The 22,105-nt window shown below is 32.7% G+C and overlaps 2 protein-coding genes and 1 non-coding gene across 5 annotated transcripts; all 3 read left to right on the forward strand.

Annotated features, from left to right (window-relative positions):
* The first annotated feature begins 388 nt into the window (after window positions 1–388).
* MIR399 (microRNA MIR399) lies at window positions 389–459 on the forward strand. The gene has a single exon (NR_108003.1). It is a non-coding gene; the product is annotated as a microRNA MIR399 (primary transcript).
* Window positions 460–13,763: 13,304 nt separating this feature from the next.
* On the forward strand, window positions 13,764–15,920 carry LOC101250087 (uncharacterized). Its single transcript, XM_004234417.5, has one exon. The coding sequence runs from the start codon at window positions 14,024–14,026 to the stop codon at window positions 15,797–15,799; it is 1,776 nt and encodes a 591-aa protein (XP_004234465.1). The 5' UTR covers window positions 13,764–14,023; the 3' UTR covers window positions 15,800–15,920.
* A 3,413-nt stretch (window positions 15,921–19,333) lies between these two features.
* UREF (ureF protein) lies at window positions 19,334–22,105 on the forward strand. Of its 3 annotated transcripts, XM_010319349.4 has the most exons (3): window positions 19,353–19,471; window positions 19,789–19,839; window positions 20,559–22,105. In XM_010319349.4, exon 3 carries the CDS (start codon window positions 20,569–20,571, stop codon window positions 21,295–21,297), a length of 729 nt encoding a protein of 242 aa, XP_010317651.1. In that variant the 5' UTR covers window positions 19,353–19,471; window positions 19,789–19,839; window positions 20,559–20,568; the 3' UTR covers window positions 21,298–22,105. The 3 variants fall into 3 exon arrangements, with proteins under 3 accessions (XP_010317653.1, XP_010317651.1, NP_001233942.1); XM_010319351.4 differs by lacking the exon at window positions 19,789–19,839 and having other exon boundaries at window positions 19,334–19,471; NM_001247013.1 differs by lacking the exons at window positions 19,353–19,471; window positions 19,789–19,839 and having other exon boundaries at window positions 20,559–21,835.

Raw genomic sequence — 22,105 nt, forward strand, 5'->3', positions numbered from 1 at the left:
AAGTGTCAAATGGCATACTTGGAACGCATAAAATCGAGAAGCATCTAAAAATTGAATTCATGAACAATGCAAGAGGAAGAATCTGATGAATTTTTATTTTTTTTAAAAGAGCTTTCACCAAATGGAATATGTAAAAGATAAGAAAAGTTACTGTCCCATTTCTGACTTTAGAAAAAGCAACCCTTAATGCAAGAAGATATATATCTACAGGTCACACAGCATAAAAATAAATGATAGGATATGCCGATTCTCTAGGGGTTTATTCCGTTTCTTGAATTGAGAAGGAACGCTCTATAAAAACATTGAAAGGCTCTGTTGTGATGAACCAGAAGTAGAAAAATGAGAAAGAAAAGTTCGTGAACGATAGTAATTGTAAGGGAAACAGTGATAGGGCTACACTCTATTGGCATGCAACTTGATCAAATATTTGAGCTGAAATGCCAAAGGAGAGTTGCCCTATTACTGTCTCTACTTAATGTAATGTAATTACACGCATGTTGCAGTACTTAATATATATGAAATTAGGTCTTAGGCCTAATTCACACCCCAAAAGCTAGCTCAAAGGGAGGAGGATTGTCCAAGCCTTATAAGGAGTTCACCCATCTCATTAATCACCGATGTGGAACTTTTGTCATTCTTTAACAATATATACTGTGATGCAAAAGGTATTGTTATACTTGCCTTGACTAAAATTTACATTGGTTGTTCTTCTTTGTAGCAACAACCCTTAATTATATTATCGCCTTAGCTAAGTCCCTTCTATTTGTTGCCATTAACTTTAACTCGACTCTATGTTTTAGGTGTAAATGTCAAGGCAAAAAATATTATTGCTAACAAAATTTAACATTGAAAAAACTATCATTCGGAACAAAATCATGAACAAGAACTCTTTTCGTAAAAGCTGTAGTTTTACTTGATAATTTTTGTCTGGTGCTATGACTACGAATGAAAATATCCATAGTCATAGCAGGAAAGGGGCGAGCGAGCTTCATAATCTCTTACGTGCCTTACCTAGTGTTAGTAGTGTACTGCAATTGTCCATCGCTTTGTTCTTCAATCTAAAGAAGAAGGTGTTAGACGGTGTTACAATTTTTCAATTTTTTTAAAAAAAAATGTAACGCCGTCCGTGCTTTTTGTTACGAAGTGACAAAAAAAATATTCAAAAAAAAACATTTCAGAAAAGGGACTCATAAAAGTAATCATGTCTGTCACTTTTCTGCTTTTTTTATTTCAGCAGACACTAAACACCAGCAATAAAAATACAATTCAATATACAACCATTTCAAACAAACCAAACAACTAATCATGTACAAACAAATAACATCGTTAAACACTATAATCACAAAATAAAGACTTATTAAGTCTTTAAAAAATTCTACAAAATGTTCTCTTAAGTTTCAAAATTCATAAAATAACAATACAAAAGGAATGTTGAAGGGTGGAGGCTATGTATTATCTTAATGATCACTTTCGAAGACCCACTTGGAGAACGGGACGCCTACGCCGACGAGTGAGATTAATCACTTGTTGTTTGGATTTCTTCAATGGTCCTGCTCATGCTTATATTTTGAGCAATTCGTTGTGCCTCAGACTCTTCCAAGGCACGTGTAAATTGTGTGATTCACAGTTATTTGAATACTGTCACTTTTTCCTTCCAAATTGAGAAGCTTGTTCATGCATATGCTGGATCGGATTGCCCAAGGATTCTTAAGATTGATTGAACTCAAGCAGGTGTAGTTCATACTCTCTCTGCATATTAAAAGAAAAGTTAGCATCAAAATATAGAAAAGGCATAATACATAATTGTGCCTTTTAACTTGGCTTCGAATCACATTTACGCCCTTCAACTTTGGGTGTGCACAAGTAGACATTTAAACTTGTATAAAGTTGAACAAATGAACACACGTGTCCTACATGTCATTTTTTGTCCTATATGATGTCCTACGTGTATTGTGTCATGTAGAACTCATGTGTTTATTCATTTAGAAGCTGGATAGTTAAAGTGTTTGTTTGTGCATTATGAAAGTTGAAGGTCAAAGTTAAAATTTGAAGCCAAGTTTAGGGTCCAATATATGTATTATGTCTATAAAAAAGATAATACTCCCTCTATTTATTATTTATGTGATTTGCTTTTTTTTAGTCAGTTTTAAAAAAAAATGACACATTTTTATGTAAATAACAATTTAACTATTAAATGTCTATTTACTCTTATTGAAATGATTTACGGCCACACAAATTTCTATCATTTATTTTGGATCACAAATTCTAAAAGTCTTTCTTTCTTAAACTCCGTGTCGAGTCAAACTATCTCACATAAAATGGGACGAAAGGAGTAGATGATAAGGAATGCTCCCCTCAAGCTACCAAACCAATTCATCATTCAGTTGGGGCTCCCCTACAATCAACAAAATAGAGATCCTTCGTGATTCTATAGCCCAAGAAACTTTGAGCCAACTCATTGTTGTACTTGTAGGTAGATTATATGTTCATGATTTTGTTCAAGTTAACCGGCCTTATACATATTTTTGTCTCCCAAATAAACATGATGTGGTAACATTAGACTTTATGGGAATATGCATGATATAATAATTAGTTGGATCAACATCAATTCTTTCTAAAAAGGTAAGAGAAATTAAAACCAATGTAAACATTTAATTCAACTATATATTGGCATGCATCGTTATAGGGCTATACTCTATTGGCATGCAGCATTTTGGGGGGCTCCATACAGCAGTGACCAAATATTTGATTAACATGCCAAAGGAGAGTTGCCATGTTACTGTCTCTGCTTAATATAATGTAATTAGACGCATCTTGGTTCGGTTTACGTGATACATTGTTACCCTAAACTTTAACTGGACTCCATGTTTTAGATGGAAATGTCAATGCCAAAAATATTGATTCTTCCAAAACTCAACACTGGAAAAACCCATCATGAACAATAAGATTAATTTCATCCGCAATCAGTCCATATTGAAACCAGAATAACCGAGGAAATGGGTAATTGCTTGTCCCGTGGACAAACCTCTAAAGTCAAAAGTTAAAAAGAACCAACTTTAAGGGCAGGCCGTCTTAACCTGTAGGCCGCCAAAGCCATTGTCTGGGGGCCCAACTTTTAAATAAAGATTACTTAGATTTTTTTAAAAAATATTATATGTACTATGAGTGTTATGATTTCTACAAATGAAATTGCCTATGAGAAAAATATAGAATAATTTCGTAAGAAACAATTTGATGAAAATATTGATAACGGAATCATAAAGTCCCTTGAAATTACAGTTGATTACTTTATATATATGATTGATCAAGCTATTTTTTCAGTTTAAAATAGAATTAAACCAATTGAAGCATATGAAAATATTTTTGTTTCTTATTTAGTGGTAATTTGATATCACTAGATGATGAGAATTGTTTTATAAAATAGTGTCTTAACCTTGAATTTTCTTTAACACCGAATAATTATTCTGATATTAATGGTTTATATTTATTTTTTGAATTTAAAATGTTAAGACAATAATACAAGTAGAAGATAATGATCTAATAAAAATACTCAATCAAATAAAAGACTCGATTATTTTTCAAATACGCATATTGTTTATTGAATAATGTCTGGAGTTACTATAATTGTTGCCTCAACCGAGATTTTTTTCGAAATTAAAATTGATTAAATCTTATTTAAGATCGAAAAAACAATGTCTCAAGAGAGATTAACATTTTATTTGGATCATTGTTACCCATTGTTTCATAATGTATTGTATTGTATTGTACTCTATTGTACTGCATTCTATGATAGATACTATGTTTGACTAGTGTCATGCCGCGAGCCTACACCCTGGACGTGGCCGGCACCCCATGACCATTTCTGGCCTTGATCGAACCCTTGACCTGACTTACTTAACTCAGCAGAAGATTTAACTCAATGATAAAATAGGACACATTCTCATAAATACGGCCAAATGACACTTAAGTATCAAAATATAACATTTGAAATAAAAGAGACTCAACTAAACTAACTGACTATCCGTCTATGAAGCCTCTAAAATACTTTGATGAATGTTGGGATAGACCCCACAACATTCTGAAATAGAAAGACTGGAAAGCATAAAAAGGATCCTCCGGAATGCAAGGAGGCTCACCATTGACTCTGAATGCTCAAACTGGATAATGATGCACTGGATGTTGATCCAGGTTTCCTGCGTCTACATCATAAGATGATGCAAGCCAACTGGCATCAGTATATTGACTGTACGAGTATGCAAGTTGAAATGCTAACAATAACTTAAGGTTTGATCGCAATAAGAAGAAACTTACCTTGGCTCTGCTCAACTCCTGAATACTCAACTCAATATATATAAGGCAAATAAAATACATGCAATATACATAAAGCTTTGTAAAACAACTTAGTTCGTTAAAAAATGCAATAGCAAACTCAACTTTACTTATGTATGAAAGTAATATAGTTTCTGTGGGAGATTCTCTAACTGACAACCACCACTGTGAGCCCAAATGGTGATACAGTGTCTCGCCCACGTTGCAGAACTGTCCTACACTTTGTCGTCGTATTGAACCTTTCAACTTAGTGGATCCACTAGCTTAACTTACGTGATCATCTAAAAAGTATGACTCGTTAAAATCCATGATGAATACATGATTTACATGAAGACTTGAGTTGATATGAACTCTCATCCCCACATCAGTGCTCAATACTATTCCCAAAATATAATTTAGCTTAAAATAACTTCCTTCCTTTGGGTTGAGATAATTTGCTCAACCCTTTTAGCTTTAAAAGCCCTCTAGGAATCAATGTTCCTTTTTCTTGTTCAAAACTTTGTTGGAAAACTTAGTTTCCTCTTAAATTAAATGTGAAAAACATTTATAAACTTTTAGGAAATACTTATCTCCCTTATAACTGTTGAGAAATGAATTTAACTCTTTACTCTTTGCTTAATTTGAATCTTAAATCAACTCTTAGGGAATACTTAGTTCCCTTATATTTCATTTGAAGAAAAGACTTCAACTTTTATTCTTCACTTTAACTTGAACTAAAGCCTTCAAACGAAGTTAAAATGTTTGATAAAGACTCTTGAAAACCTTTTAGAACTTTGCTTTGAACTAGCTTCTTAGTTTTATTTAGACTTGACTCTTAACTTTCTTGATTTTGATCTTAACTTTCCTTGAATGGATTATGGATTCAAGGTTATGATTTGAGTTATTTAGTGATTTTCCGGTGTTCAGAGATCATTTGAAGTAATTTGAATCATCAGAAGGTGTTAATGTAACTTAGAAGGACCTACGACGGCTAAACTACGAAAATTGAGCGAAAAACGCCGATCCGGGCGTACTGGTTGCGCGCCGCACCAGCCCCAGTTGACTGAAGCTTGGTTATGGTGCCCTGGTGGCGTGCCGCGCCAGGGCTCAGTTGATTGCAGTCAAATTTTGGCGCGCCGCGCCTGCCCCTACCCAGGTGCGTCTGACGAAGTTTTCAACTTGTTTTTTATCTCCAAACCTTCCTAGTTCTTTCACCAAACACCTGGGACTACGGGTACTCTTCATAACTATCGAATTCAACTCAAAAGTAACCCGGAGAAACAAGAATTAAACCAGCAACGTCAACCAACAATCAATCAACAAGAAATCAAAACTTTTCTTCAAGAATTTAACTTCTAACATGAAATCAACTCATAAATTGTTGAACTGAAAAAAATTCGTGTGTCGGTGAATTAGTCCAACACGAAATATCCCACATACCTTAATAGGGATCACACCCGACAAATTTCACGCGACGATCTTGGTGTTTTTGATGAATCCTTGAACTTTTCTCCCTTTTTCTTCTTCACTTCTCTTTTCTCCCAAACCCTAAGCGTGGATACTTTTCAAAAAACTTATTTAAGGCTTAGTTCTACCCCTGATAAACCTCTAAAATGAATTAAGGAATAGTTGGGTGAAATGACACGTTTACCCTTTCCAAAATTCGGATTGGGGCCTTCCTCAACCCAACGGTCCAACTTCCGATAAGCATATCTCCCTTATACGATATCGAAAATGCGCAAACTTGGTAACGTTGGAAAGATATCTTCAAGAGCTTTCCAACCATATAAAGAACTGACTCTAACTCATTCTAAGATAGAAATTACAGTCGTTTGAAAATGGTCAAAAACTCGCTTTTTACACTTGGGGAAAAAATTCTAGATATTTCCTATTCTTTCCAAAAATGATAAATTTGGTTTCTTATTTTATTTCTTGGCTATTACGAATTACGAGATGTTACAACTAAACTGTATTGTTTGTTATTATTCAATAATATTTTTATAGTTTGGTTTGATTGTATCGTATTGTATTGTAATTTAGAAATTTACTAAAATATCCTCAATTATTCTAGAGCTGGAGGCTTGACTAGAATTAAATAATATAAAGTAAAGGGTAAAATAGTATTGTGAAATATTATGTAAAGATATAATTGCAAAAAGAAATTAAGTAACAATGGAAACACACCAAATTGGTTGTTCCATGAAATGGAGTTTTCATTGTTACGTAACAACAGAATTTGACAATACAATACAATACATTTTAGGTAACAATCAAAGCAAACATTGTAGGTATAGTAACGATACAATACAGTAACTAATGACTTAGCATTTAAAAGAGCTAGAACAATAGATTTTACGGAAGGGCCTAAAATACCCTCGAAGTATTGGAAATGGTATAAAATTACCCTTCATCCACCTATTGGCTCCAAAATGGTCTTCTCATCCACCTATTGACTCCAAAATACCTTTGTCATCCACCTTTTGGTTCAAAATTGACCACTTATTTGACGATTTTAAAATTAAATTTTTTAGATATTTTTAAAAGGGAAAAAGGACAGATATACCCCCAAATTATTGTAAATGGTATGCAAATACCCTTCGTCGTACTTTTGGGATATTGGTACCCATGTCGTCATACTTTTGGGACATTGGTCCCCCTGTCATCATACTTTTGGGACATTAGTTTCCTTGCCGTCATACTTCGGGGACATTGGTGCCCCTGCCCCTTGTAGAGTGAAGGGCATATATGCTCTAATTAATGAACGACGGGGACACCAATGTTCCAAAAGAATGACGGAGGGTATCTGCATACCATTCACAGTAGTTCGGGGGTATATTTGTCATTTTTCTCTTTTTAAAATACTTCACACTAATTTAGTTTATTGATATAGTTTTTAAACCAACCCACCACCCACTCATTACTAACTAAACCCCACTCATTTAGTAAACCAATTATAATATCAAAATCGCCATAAGCACTACTAAAATACGACGAAATTATAGATTCCTGAAAATGACATCGAAAATTATTCGAGTTTGAATCGAAGCTCCAATTAAATTTAAGTTGAGCCGCTTATTTAGGAGGACACTTTCAATAGGGTTCTCTTTCAAGCTTGAATTCGAAATTTATGATTAAAGGTAAAGAAGTAATACATCCCGAATTAATTCATGCACTTTTTAATATAATTTTATAAATATTTATGATTTGTTTTAAAACTTTTAATATATTATTTTTTAAAAAATTATCTACGAAGTAACATCACATAATTGAGTCGAAAGAATGATTAAAATAAACATAGTCAGACTTTTAAGTTTATTGGTAATTTTTATTTAGATAATTGAATGTATGACAATTTACTTCAATAGATATTTTTGTGTCAAATTTTTAATAACACTCATTGGCAGTAGCTTTTCTGTTATTGCATTAGTAATTTGACGGATTTATTAATTTGGTGGGGTTTAATTAGTAATGAGTGGGTAGTGGATTGATTTATATATTATACTAATAAGTTAAATTATAAGAAATAGTTGATTGTCAAAAATTTAAAAAAATATATAAATAGTTTAAATTTAAAACCGTTAAATAAATGATTAATTTTGAACCCAAAGGTGGATGACAAGAGTATTTTGGAGCAAATAGGTGGGTGGGAAGGGTATTTTGAAGTCAATAGGTAGATAGAGGATAATTTTATACCATTTCATATACTTCAAAAATATTCAATTGAGTGTATATTTGGTATATATATATATATAGTAAGACTGGTCAACGGACCTGAACCGGGTCACCGGACCGGAATGAACCGGTACCGGATCGGACCGGAATCCGTTGACCGGAATTTTGACCGGTACCGGGATGAACCGGACCGGAATTACCGGGATGGTTCATCGGTTCCGTCCCGTTCCACTATATACCGGGACGGAACCGGAATGAACCGGAACGGACCGGGATGGAACGGGACGGGATTAACGGGACGATATTTTTTAAATTACGAAAATATAATTTTTTTTTATTTTTTAAGTATAAATTAATAGTTTTTAAATTTATACTATAATTTTTAACTTAAGTTTATTTTAAAGATATTTTATTAATTTTTTTTTATTATTGTTAAGTTTGCAAGTAATCTAATAAAGTTTTCAAAATTTAAATCTTTTGAAGTTTATACTTTAAATAAAATTTGTAATTTTAAAAAAGTAAATTAAATTACAAAAATTAAAAAATATCAATTTAATTTATTTAAATTTGTAACAAATTACAATTTCAATTTACAACTATTAGTAGAGTACATAGCTTACGCAGCCACCTTCTAGGAAGGGTTCTGTTTCAACTATGTCTCGAATGTAATACTAATAGTTGTATAGTCCCGTAAATCCTCTTTCTAACTCAGCTAGGGATTGATTGTGATCAACTTCTGGTCTTGGTAAAGCTCGTTGACGATCTTGAATTTCGATGTCATCATCACTACCACATCCAATAGCTGAATCTATGAAAAGTTCAAATTGACTATCTAACTTTGGAAGTCCTTGATTTCTACGCTCAGCATTTATCCAGTCTCTAAATAACACTGATATCTCCAGGCTGTCTTCTGCTAACGAATATCTGTGGTCTCCAATTTGAAATCTTGCCGCGCTGAAAGCTGCCTCCGAAGCTACTGATGATCCTTGAATTGCAAGCACATCCTTCACCATCCTACTAAGTTTTGGATATTGAGCTCCACGATTTCTCCACCAGTTCAATAGTTCCGGTATACCATTATCGTTTGTAATATCATTTGTACCCTGTTCAAGATATTTAACAAATTCACATTTATTAGAAGAGTCAAGACCAAGTTTATGTTTCACTCGTCCATGAGCACCTACTTGATTTGTAGACGTTTGAGGATTTTCAACATTATCTAAGAATGAATATTTATCATACATTTCTTTTGCAAAGTATTTTATACTATTTTGACATGTTACCAAATCAGGTTCTTCTTCAGGTTGAATATCTAAATTCTGATAAATGCATTCAACTAAAGCTTTTGTACCATATTCTTTATATTCGGGGTTGAAAAGAAGTGCAGTTAAATAAATTTGAGGAATAGGAAAAAAATATTTTTTAAATTTTGTAATCATAACTTCAATAGCAGATGTGAATAAAGTATTTGTTTTATATTCAGAAAAAATAGATGAAATCTCACATATGTGTATTAAAATTTCAGAAATAGTAGGATAATATATTTCAGAAAAAATTTTAGTAGCATCATAAAATGATTTCAAAAATATTCTAAGTTCATTTACTTCATCCCAATCACTATCATTAATTTTAAATTCAGGATAAACATTATGATTATTAAATAGCGTAGTAATAGGTTGCCTATATGCATAAGCAACTTCAAGCATATCATAAAAGGAATTCCATCTAGTTTTTACATGCTTCGGAACTTTTCTAAACGGAAGTTTAAATGCATTACAAAGTTCTTTAAATTGATTAATTCTACTACTACTATTCATATGAAAAATGTAAAAACAAGCATTATCTATTTTATCACAACTATTTTCAAATAATTTCACACCGTCACTAACAACCAAATTTAATATATGCGCGGCACATCTAACATGAAAAGCATATTTACTAATAGGACAAAGTCTAGGTTCTAGCAAATTAATAGCATTTAAATTAGCAGAGGCATTATCTAAAGTAATACTAACGACTTTATCACAAAGACCAAAAAAATCTAAAATTTTCAACACAGTAGTAGCAATATAAATTTCGGTTTTTTTCTTTTGACAAATTTTATAACCAATAATTCTTTTTTGTAAATTCCAATTATAATCGATCCAATGCGCAGTAACAGTTAAATAATCAAAACCATTAGGACTACGACCCATATCAGTAATAATAGCAACTCTACAATCCATTAGTTCAAAATAGGCACGTAAATATTGACAATGTTTTTCTTGAAATTCGAAAATATCTCTTTTTACCATGCTACTTGATAAACCTTGAAAACTAGGATTATATGTTTCACGAATATAAGCAATAAAACCCGGATGTTCTCCAAAACTAAAAGGTAAACCACAAACAACAACCATTTTAGCAAAGTTTTCACGATCACGATCCTTGTTATAGATTCGATGTGTAAGAGGACCACTTGGGTTCGAAGTATTTAACTCACTTTGAACCATATTTGATCCTCTAATCGATTCTTCAACATTACAATTTCCACCAACTTCAAGAGAAGACATATATGCAAACCACTCTTTACTATGCTTGTTAATCAAATGTTTTTTTAATCCCCCCGTTGAACCTCCCGTCCCACCAGATGTATATTTAAAATGTTGTTTACAAAGATTACATATACTAAAAGTTTTTTCTTCATTCAAATAACAAAATTTCCACACATGTGATTTTAAAGAACGTTGTACCTTGGTCTTACCTCTAGTTGGAATAATAAGGGGACGAGTAGTTCCAACCGGAGGTGGAGCTTCAATACCTATACTATTGACTGTATTGAGGTCGGCGGCGGGGCTAGTCGGTGTATCATCTAAATCTACTTCTTCATCTAAATTTAATTGTTCATCCGTTTCCACTTCTTCATTTTCTTGATTAATACCATAATATCTTTCATAGAGTTCATGGGGAGTCGGACTATCTGAATTAATATTTATAGGACCGGGACGGGAAAAACTAGTTTCATTCACATGCGTAAATTCATCTGTATTTATTCTAACGAGGAATTTTAGATTTAGACGAACTAGCACCTTTGTTAGTTTTTTTAACTAATTTTTTACTGATTCTACTAGTCCTTTTTTACTTCCACTTTTTTTAGAAGACTCCATGATATAAAATTATAAATTATAAAATACGAAACTTAACAAGAACAACTTACAAGTTAAATAATAAATACAAAAAATAAATATAAGATTAGAGAGTGGAACGAAGTTACCAAACGTTTGTATAAGAACAAACGATTATAATGAAAATTAAAATATTGATGTCGAAACTTGAAATTTGAAGAAGATTCCTCCTCCGAAATACACCAAATGACCAAATGATATAAGTTATAAATATGAATGTAATTTGGAAATATATATTCTCTCAAATACTCAGATTATATTTGTAAGTTGTAAACTTGTAAATAAAAATTTTTTACACACAACTCTAATTTATACAACAAAAAAACTAGCCGTTTTAATTTTTCCGTTTAAAATTTAAGGTTGTTCTTGGGAAAAGGGTAGGGGGCGGGGGGGGGGGGGGGGGGGGGCCTGCACTGCAGCTGCAGTGCTGCTTTATGCAGACTGCAGTCTGCAGGGGCGGGCAGGGCGGGCAGTGGCGGGAATTTTTAAAAAATTTAAATTTTAAAATATAATTTATAAAAAATATAAATATAAATTATATAAAATATAAAAAAATTAATATATATTAAATAAACCGGACTGGAACCGGGATGAACCTGTACCGGTACACCGGTACGAAACTACGATTCCGTCCCGTTCCGTGTACCGGTTTAGAATATCCCGACCCGTCCCGTAGGCAACCGAAACGGGACGAACCGGAACGAACCGGAACGGTACCGGTACGTCCCGTTCCGTTGCCCAGTCTTAATATATAGAATAAAAAAGCCGAAATACAGAACTGAGTACCGAACGTACACCCCTATGCTGATTGATATGTAACAACTTTCTCACATGACAGTACTCTTACTGTTTTTTAACTGTTAACCAAGTGATCCATGTATGAATAGATATTGGCCAAAGTACTATAGACACTTGTTTTATGATAAAGCTAATTTTCTTTTTAAAGATAGCATAGATTAAGGGATTGTCAACATGTTGGAATTAACTATAATACATACTTATGTTTATTAACTTGGTTTAGCTGGCATTTATATCCTTCAATTTGAATCCGAACAAGTAGATACATATGTCCTAGGACATAGTACATACACGTAGGATTCCATAAAAGACATAAATTTCCATGTAAAATGTCATGTAAGACGCATCCAAAATTGAAAAATATAAATACAAATTACAGTCAAGTTAAAGAACATGTTCATGTATTATGCATAATGAATTATATATCACGTAATTTACATTAAATCACTCCTTCAATCATAATATATTATAGGTTTCACACCAAAAGATAACTTTTTTAATCTTATATATCATATTAGTAGAGCAAGTTGAATAGAAGCAACTATTTGAATACAACTTAATTTAATTAGATAAAGGTTTTAGCACTTTTGTGGGAGGTGAATGACGATAATGTCTTCACTTTTTTTTTTTCTCGTGTCCAAAAAGTAAAAAGCAAAAAGCAAAAAGATAAAAGAGGAGCGTTGCATAAAATGGAAATAATAATTATAGAGGGGGACGCATGTTTTGAGGAAATTGTTCAATTACTTAACAAGGTAGAATTGCTCCTCAATTCATTACTTTTGGGGACCTGAAGCCGCACTAAATACCCTTTTGGGCCCCCAACAGTGGAGCTTCTTCCTAAATTGTTCGGGTTCTTCACTTTTTTCTATCAATTAATGTGAAAATCTAATATAATGTGATCAATTGATTTTGAATAATTTAATCAAAATTGACGGAAAAAGTTCAAATAAATATAATTATTTTTGTAATTAAACAAAAGCATAGGTAGAATTCAAATAAATATAATTATTCGACCAATATTTTATCTTTGAAATATCTTGTAAGTTTTACAAATAATGTCTCGGAATTAATATATAATTCTATTTTATTGATATTTGAATTATTTTTAGCTAAATGTCCGCGTCATTTTGTATTTCTAAAATCTTAAATTTAAATCTTCAATTAGGTTTTTTACCCTCTAACTTCTCGTCAATTCTTCTCTCACTTCCCCACTGCTATTGCTTTGCTTCTTCTTTTTTTTTTTTTTTTGCTCTATATAGTAAATCCAAAATAACTTGCTCGCATCTTGACTATTGCGACTTGTTATCTTTTATCAGCAACATATTAAATCTCAAAGCTTGTCAAATAACAATAGATCATGACTTCGCGTTTTTTTAAATCTTCATTGATTCTTTGATTTCTTTGAAGCATCCAGTCATCATGTAACTAACTATCTTTAACGAATAAAATTCAATTGATTTCGAACATACAATAATTATTGTTGTGCAAAAAGGAGAGAGGGGGAACTTTCATGCGTATAGAAGTTGTTGAATTTTCTTCTTCATATCAAAGAACTATTGGCGATAACAAAATAGACTAAATTATTGACGAGAAAAAACATTTTATTCCGCTGGAGATCATAGTTGATGAATGCTTTTGACCCTTTTCCGTGGGAAATAGCATTTTTTTTTCAAACACTAAAAGGGACAGGTAAATTACATATTGAAACAGAGTGAGTAGAAAAAATACTATATTAAATGCCATATATAATTCTCTTTTTTAAATTTGATAAAGCTGAGTCAACTTTAGCATCTGTTGGAAGCAATGACTAGAATGGGTATGAAAAGTAACAACTTTTTCTTTATTGAATAGAGAGAAAAGGTCAAATACAGTAGCTCAAAAAGTAATCCACGTCCATCAACCTGGCCCAAAACGCGCTTAAGGACAATGATTATAAGTCATTTTCTTGAAGACTCAGTATTTGAACGTGATAGCTGACAGCAACAACCAAACAAACACAAAGAAAAGAAATAGTTGAATGAAGATAATTCAACAAACTGTTTGAACCAAAAAAAAAAAAAAGAGTCCACACAAAGGGCTTAATGGAAGCTGAGAAAGTATCAGGCATTATTCATGGTTGTTGCCCCAATCCTCTCCTTATACTTCTTGAGCCTCAAAACCAACAGCCTCTTCCTAAGCCCAAAAGCACAACTGCATCTTGCAGGCACACCTTTGCAGCCACAACAACTTCCTCTTTTTTCCCAAACACTCATTTTACTAACCATGAATCCCTTCCTTCCTATCAAGAATCATTTGCTCACTTCCTCAAAGCTTATCCTAAGTATTCCGAATCTCGACAAGTCGACAAGATTCGGAATCAAGAATATTATCATCTCTCAGTTTCTAACCATGTGTGCATGGATTACATTGGCATTGGTCTCTTCTCATACTCACAGGTGGTCCCGGTCACATCCTCCTCTTCTTCTTCTTCGCCGTCATCTCATGAATATCCTTTCTTTGACATATCTTGCAAGTCTGTGGATCTCAAATACGAGCTATTACATGGCGGAGATGGATCACAATTGGAATCCTGTATCAAGAAAAAGATCATGAATTTTCTTAACATGTCTACGAATGAATATTCCATGGTGTTTACTGCTAATAGATCATCAGCTTTCAAGCTTATAGCCGAATCTTACCCTTTCAAAACGAGTCGAAAGCTTCTTACCGTTTATGATCATGAGAGTGAAGCATTGGAGAGTATGGTCAATACATCAGAGAAAAGAGGGGCTAACATAATGTCAGCAGAATTTAAATGGCCACGGCTACGAATAAACTCCGCGAAACTCAGGAAACTGATTATAAGGAAGAAAAAGCAAAAGAAATCCAGGGGACTGTTTGTGTTCCCCCTTCAGTCAAGAGTGAGCGGAGGGAGTTACTCTTATCAGTGGATGAGTTTGGCTCAGGAAAATGGTTGGCATGTTTTGCTTGATGCATGTGCATTGGGACCAAAGGATATGGATAGCTTTGGACTCTCCTTAATCCATCCTGACTTCCTTATTTGCTCTTTTTATAAGGTTTTTGGTGAAAATCCTACAGGGTTTGGATGCCTCCTTGTCAAGAAATCAGTTGTGTCGATGTTGGAAGGTTCGGTTAGTACAGGCATTGTGAGTCTTGTTCCACCAACACAAGTATTAGATTCATCTGGGAGTGGAGATAAAACCAATTTTGTTACGAAACTGGATGAGCTACATATATGTAGGTCTAATTCAGCTGAAAAGGATAAGATCAAAGAGGAATCAGACGAATCGATTAGTAGACTAGGCAAGGTGGAAGAAAAAGGGATTGAATGCAGATGCTTGGATCATGTGGATTCGCTCGGACTGATTCAAATTGGTAATAGAAGAAGGTACCTAGTGAATTGGCTTATTAGTGCACTCCTGAAGCTTGAGCATCCAAACAGACTGGACCATTTTCCTCTGGTCAAAATCTATGGTCCAAAGATAAAATTTGACAGGGGAACTGCTATGGCGTTCAATCTGTTCGACTGGAAAGGAGAAAGGGTGGAACCAATTCTCATACAGAAGCTTGCTGATCGAAACAATATATCGCTCAGCCATGGGTTTCTGTCACATTTGTGGTTTCCAGACAAGTACGAGCAAGAGAAGCAGAGGACTTTACAAGGAAAAAAATGTGATGCAGAGAACAAAAGATGTGAATTTGGGATATCAGTAGTCACCGTTGCCCTTAACTTTCTGGCAAACTTTGAAGATGTTTATCGGCTTTGGACATTCATAGCTCAGTTTCTCGATGCAGACTTTGTGGAGAAAGAACGGTGGAGATACAGCTCCCTGTATCAGAAAACCATTGAAGTTTAACATACCTGTTTTTGTCCACAAAATGTATGACAGTCCAAACATTTGGATGGAAACCTATATATTGTGAATCACAGGATAAAAAGCTATAAATAAGAAATGTTGTTGCATTTAAGAACAAAAATTGGAATGTATTTTCAACAAAACGTAATAACAGGTAGCATTTCTCCTAACATATGTACCACAGTCATTGCATCTTCAGCAATAGCTAATCAAAAGAGCAAATGCAGTAGTGAGATAAATTAACCGTACATTTAGCTAGCATTTGGCCATAGATTTTCAAATATTCTTGGCAAATATTATTTGAGTGAAAATTTGGGTGAAATTTCACCACGTGTTTGGTCATAAAATTTGGGAAATATGATTTATACACACAAGTTTTAAAAACTATCAAAACTAACTAAAAGTTTGTATTACAAGTCAATTGAATGTTAGTTACAACAATAACAAATAATGTTCATGACACTGAAGCAATGTGGTAATTTGGAGTGAGTGCAACAAGAATTATTCCATACATCGTGAAGTAGATAAAGTACATGACTTTGTTACCTAAAGCCAATTTTTAATAGTTTTCATCAACAATCATATCATTATTTAATATTCACTAAATATTTCATCACTATTTTGGTGTTCACGTAAAAAATGATGTAATACAACGCAAGCAAATACTAGAGAGGGTGTTTTTGTAAAAGATAAAAGATTGGGGTAAAATTTTAATTTTTTAAATATCCCAAATAATGATATTTGGCCCAAATACTAGAAAAAACTAGTATTTGAAAATTTGGGATATTTGCCAAAAATATTTGTCAAATAATGACAAATTGTATGAACAAACATTATTTGCCAAATTTTTCCCAAATATTATTTGAAAAATTTATGGCCAAACGGGCTCTTTAATAACATTACAACACTTCTCTTTTAGATATTTTGCTTAATTCCCATACATGGACTACAATACTTGGAATAAGATACTATTATTTTTCCCCAATTCATCTTCTCTAACTTCAAAGAATTCACCTCACCTCCATTAATCATGGTAAAAATTCACTTTATTTTTGCTACCATCTACCATTGAAAATGAATGGATCCAACGTATAATCATTTCTCATAATTTGTTAGTCACCAGAATGATCAATTTAAAAGGTATAATATATAAATATGTCCTGTAACTTAGCTTCGAATTATATTTATGTCCTTCAACTTTGGAAATGCACAAGTAGACACTTAAACTTGTACAAAATTGAACAAATAGACGCACATATCCTACATGTCATTTTTGGCATAATACATAAATATGCTATTTAACTTGACTTCGAATCACATATATGCCCTTCAATTTTTGGTTTAGACAAGTAGACATTTAATCTTGTATAAAGTTGAACAAATAGACACGCACGTCCTACATGTCATTTTTTGTCTTATGTGGTATCCTACGTGTATTTTGCAGTGTAGGACTCATGTATTTATTTATTTAAAAGTTGGATAGTTAAAGTGCATGTTTGTGCATTATGAAAGTTAAAGGTCAAAGTTAAAATTTGAAACCAAGTTTAGTGTCCAATATATGTATTATGCCTGTCATTTTTTGTCCTACGTGGTGTCCTACGTATATTTTGTCATATAGGACTCATGTGTTTATTTATTTAAAAGTTGGATAGTTAAAGTGTTTGTTTATGCATTATGAAAGTTGGAGATCAATCATAAAATCTGAAGTCAAATTTTAATTTTGTGCTATGGTTGAAGCTTTGCAAAAGCTTGCAATTGTTGGTAGGTCATGTCTATGAATATTATGCTTGTATTAATATTTGTTAGTAGTAAAAAAGATCCACTAATTAACGAGATTAAAAATTTATTAATTAAATTTTTTCCTTTCCCTTTTCTGAATGAGTTTTATTTTGTTATATTTCAATAAAAATCACTAACTAAAGATGGACTAATTGGAAAATGTCAACGGATTCTAATAGGTTTAGTAATTTATAAAGCACAAAATTGATTCATTGGCAAAAAAAATTCTAAACGACTGAGTATTTATTGGCAAGTTACCAATAAATAACAATTAGTTGGTAATTTACCAACTTATATCTAATTAGTTGGTAAAATTAGCTACAAAATTCTTTTGTTAGACAAATAGTTAGCTAGTAATTTCGTTAATAAACTATACTCTTTTTTTTTACTATATTTATCCAATGAGTAATATTGCTTGTTGGTGATATTTGTTGATAATCCATTAATAAAAAGTTGATAAGCTAAGCGCCATTTTTTCTCTCCGTATTTATAAACTAAATTATTTAGTTACTAAAATTTCGATAGGTATTTTGTCAGGAATTCATTGCTAAACTGCCATTTTTTCTCTCCATATTTACCAACTAAATTGTTTAGTTACTAAAATTTCGATGGGTATTTTGTTAGGAATTCGTTGCTAAATTCCGGATAACAAATTAGTTACCAATTTGTTGGTAATTTATTACTAATATACTAGATCGAATTTCAACTTCTTGTATTAGTACATTCTGTATGTATTGAAATTGATCAAATTGAGATATTTGTTTAGGTTCTGAATTTCAATGAATAATATCTCTAGTCCATTATATGTGCTTATATTCTTAATTTTGATGTAGTTATTATGATATGCATAGTTTGTTTTATTATTTTAATCTATTAAAAGGTGAGACTCTATGATGAGTCAAAATATTCCTAATAGATTGGACAATAACAAATTACATTCGAGAAATAATAATTAGTTGATAGAACTATATCTTTGGTATGAGAAAGAAGACATCCCTTTATGGTTACTTATATCCGTCATGTGAATTAATTTAAGTATAAAGATAAATGATTAAATGAATCAATGGATTAAATTTTTCAGAAGTTCAATTTAATTAATAGGTGTCGTAATTCTAGCATGGGGAGTTAAATAAGTTGTAACAGTAAGAAATTGAAATTAAATAGAGAAGGACAGTTAAAGATATTTAGTGGTACAATCTGTGATTTATTATGATATGATTAATTCATGCTAATAAATTTGCGGTCTGTACTATATATATATCTGATTAGTTGATCGAGTTTCGAAAAAAAAGGATTGTTAGTGCTTTTTTCAGTTTAAGAATAAGTTGTTTTTTGTTTTTATTGGTTTAAAAGAAGAAAATATTTTTAATTTCTTAATTGAGAAAGAGGAAAATAATGAATTTCTTTGACATAATGAGTTTACATTTTACACCTATTAATTATTAAGTAGATGAATTAAAAACTTAAGATAAGGGTATAATATGTAAAAATATTTTTTTTTTTAATTTGTCAAAATTGACAAGTAATTGAGGACAATTAAAAAAAGAGTAGACAAATAATTAGGAACAAAGGGAGTAGTTGTTGGGTACCCTTAATAGTGTCTAAATACACTTAATGATATTTAATGATTGTTGATGACTATTGATCATGGTTATTAAATACACTTACTAGAGTCTAAATACAATTAATGATGTTAATGACTAGATACATTTCATCTTTCAGACGTTTCGCCTCTTCTGAAAAGTATAAATAGGGTGGTGGTTCTCAATGAAATACAATTATTCTTCTAACAAAAAATTTGTCCACATAAGACTTGATTGAGAGAGTTAGCGAAAATTAATAGAAGACAATTTCAAATCTCAATTTTGAACGAGTTGTGTGAAAGTTTAAAAGGTTAGAGTTTCACAAGTTATTCAGTTTACATTTTCATGCGATTATGTTTTGTTCGTGATCTTGAATTATACTTCTATTGTGTATATTCTAATAGTTGTGATAATGTAAAATTAGATCAAAAGTTAAAAACTAATGTTTCAGTTTAAGACGGTTGTTTAAAATGGATTAAAAATGATCAATTTGTGAAACAGTAAGGACCATTACTACTTTATGCCAAAAAGTAGAGATGATTTTGAATTTAAATTGAAAGATAAGAGACTATTTTGGAATTCTTCTCCAAATTGACCCTATTATTTGTGCTTTCCCCATTTGGGTAGACTTATGGATTCTGCATTTGGGATCTTCTCTTTTTAAGCCATTTTCGATTTGTAAGTATCTTCTCTCTCTCTTTATTTCCCTTGAATCTCAGGATTGAATTTAATGGTAGAAATTTGAATTTTGTGATATTTTAGTCTATTCAATGCTATAGAGTATATCATAATTGAAACTTCCATTTATAAATATGAATTTATCGTCTATTGCAATCATAGAGAATCGTTTCCCACCTTGTATTTCCAATTGAGTTGTTTGGTGTAAGAATGAGTAAGAAAATAGCACAAATTTCTTATTGATTCGCAGTGAAAAAAATCATTGTTTCTACTAGTGATAGTCCTAAGAATAATAATATCATAAACAAAAAAAAGGCAGCTTAGAAAAGGTTTGATGCCTAACAAACTGGACTTGTTCTTGTGATGTAGAGGCTACTGTCACGGACTTAGAGTATTTGCTAAGACTCAATTTAACTAGAATGTGGCGGGACGTGACACTAGGCTATCAAAGTTTATATCTAGTATTTGCTTTTTTAAGACAGTGGGTGAAACCAAAACCATTAGTTGGTCATAGAATCTAAGATTGTGGATGGATTAAATTTGTCAGGATATATATTATCGCTTTCACTTGCTGAGACATAAGGTTGTCAGCTAGAATCTGATCCAACTATTTTATGTTGTTCTCAAAGAAAAAATTCTTTAAGAATTTCGGTATATTAAGTACGGTATTGTTGTTTCGTCCTGTATGGGTTACTCTGTCCTGTTTGTAACTTGTTCAGGCCTTAAAAGATGGAGAATATGGAAGAGAAGATTGAGGGTAGTCTCCAATTCGCACCGAAGGAATTGCTTCAGTGGAGCCAATGGCAGTTGCTTGATTCTGTTCTTCCTACTGGTGGTTTTGCTCATTCTTTTGGCGTTGAGGCTGCTATTCAAGCCCGGTTAGTCTCTGGGCCCGAAGATCTTCGAACATTTGTGATCCATATACTAGAGAATACAGGAAGCCTATTGCTTCCTTTTGTCTATACTTTGAATACATCTCCTAATGTTGAAACATGGTATAAACTTGATAAAATATTGGATGCGACACTGACGAATGAAGTTAGTAGGAAAGCATCTATTTCACAAGGATCGGCACTTTTGAGAGTGGCTGCTGCTGTGTTCCAGGAAGTTCCTTATTTTAAAACTATGCGAGAAGTGTCTTTGGCTAGTGGAGCTGTCCGTTTCCACCATGCTCCTATTTTTGGACTTGTCTGTGGGCTTCTCGGATTGAATGCTGAAACTTCGCAAAAGGCTTACTTGTTTATAACGATGAGAGATGTTGTTTCTGCTGCAACAAGGCTCAATTTGGTTGGACCACTAGGTGCAGCTGTCTTGCAGCATCAGCTTGCTGCAAATGCAGAAGATTTATCAAAGAAATGGATGAACCGTCCTGTAGAGGAAGCATGTCAGACTAGTCCTTTGCTTGACACTATCCAGGGTTGTCATGGTTATTTGTTCTCCAGGCTTTTTTGCTCTTGAGTGGTGGAACCGAAGATTCAAGATACGGGAGTTGGTGGATGAGAAAGTACCTTTGCCAAGCTTGTGCTTTCGTCTGTTTGAATTCGTTTCTGATCAGGATGTTGATTGTAACAGGTACCAGAAATTGTATCAGAAGAAATTCTTGCAAAAATGAGTGCACCACCTAAAAGTGATGCACCAATAATTACAAGTGATGAACTTGCTGAAGGTGATGGATTTGTATTTGGATTTCCAACTAGATTTGGAATGATGGGTGCTCAATTTAAGGCATTTCTTGATTCTACTGGAGGTTTGTGGAGAACACAACAACTTGCAGGCAAACCAGCAGGCATTTTCTTGAGTACTGGCTCTCGAGGAGCTGCCCAAACGAGAGTAACAATTTAACTGTAACAAAAAATGTGTTATTATTTTTACGGGTTGACAGCGATAACACAACTTGTACATCATGGAATGTTGTTTGTACCAACTGGCTATTCATTTGGAGCAGGAATGTTTGAGATGGAGAATATTAAAGGTGGAAGTCCCTATGGTTTTGGAACTTTTGCTGGTGATGGTTCTAGACAACCAACACAACTTGAATTGGAACAAGCATTTCATCAAGGCAAGTACATTGCCACAATCACAAAAAAACTCTAAGGCTCTACTTAATAAATTTCACTTTTTGCGACTCTACGACGAAAGGCAGACTGATGAGGGCGGGTTAAGAATTTCAGAAAGGAGAAATATGTTTCACTTTTTCTTTCTTTGTTTTTTTTTTAAAAAAAATATGTGATTCACTTAAAATAATATCTTCTTGATTTGGATTCAA

Source organism: Solanum lycopersicum, chromosome 3, assembly GCF_036512215.1.
Source record: "Solanum lycopersicum chromosome 3, SLM_r2.1".
Classification (NCBI taxonomy): Eukaryota; Viridiplantae; Streptophyta; class Magnoliopsida; order Solanales; family Solanaceae; genus Solanum; species Solanum lycopersicum.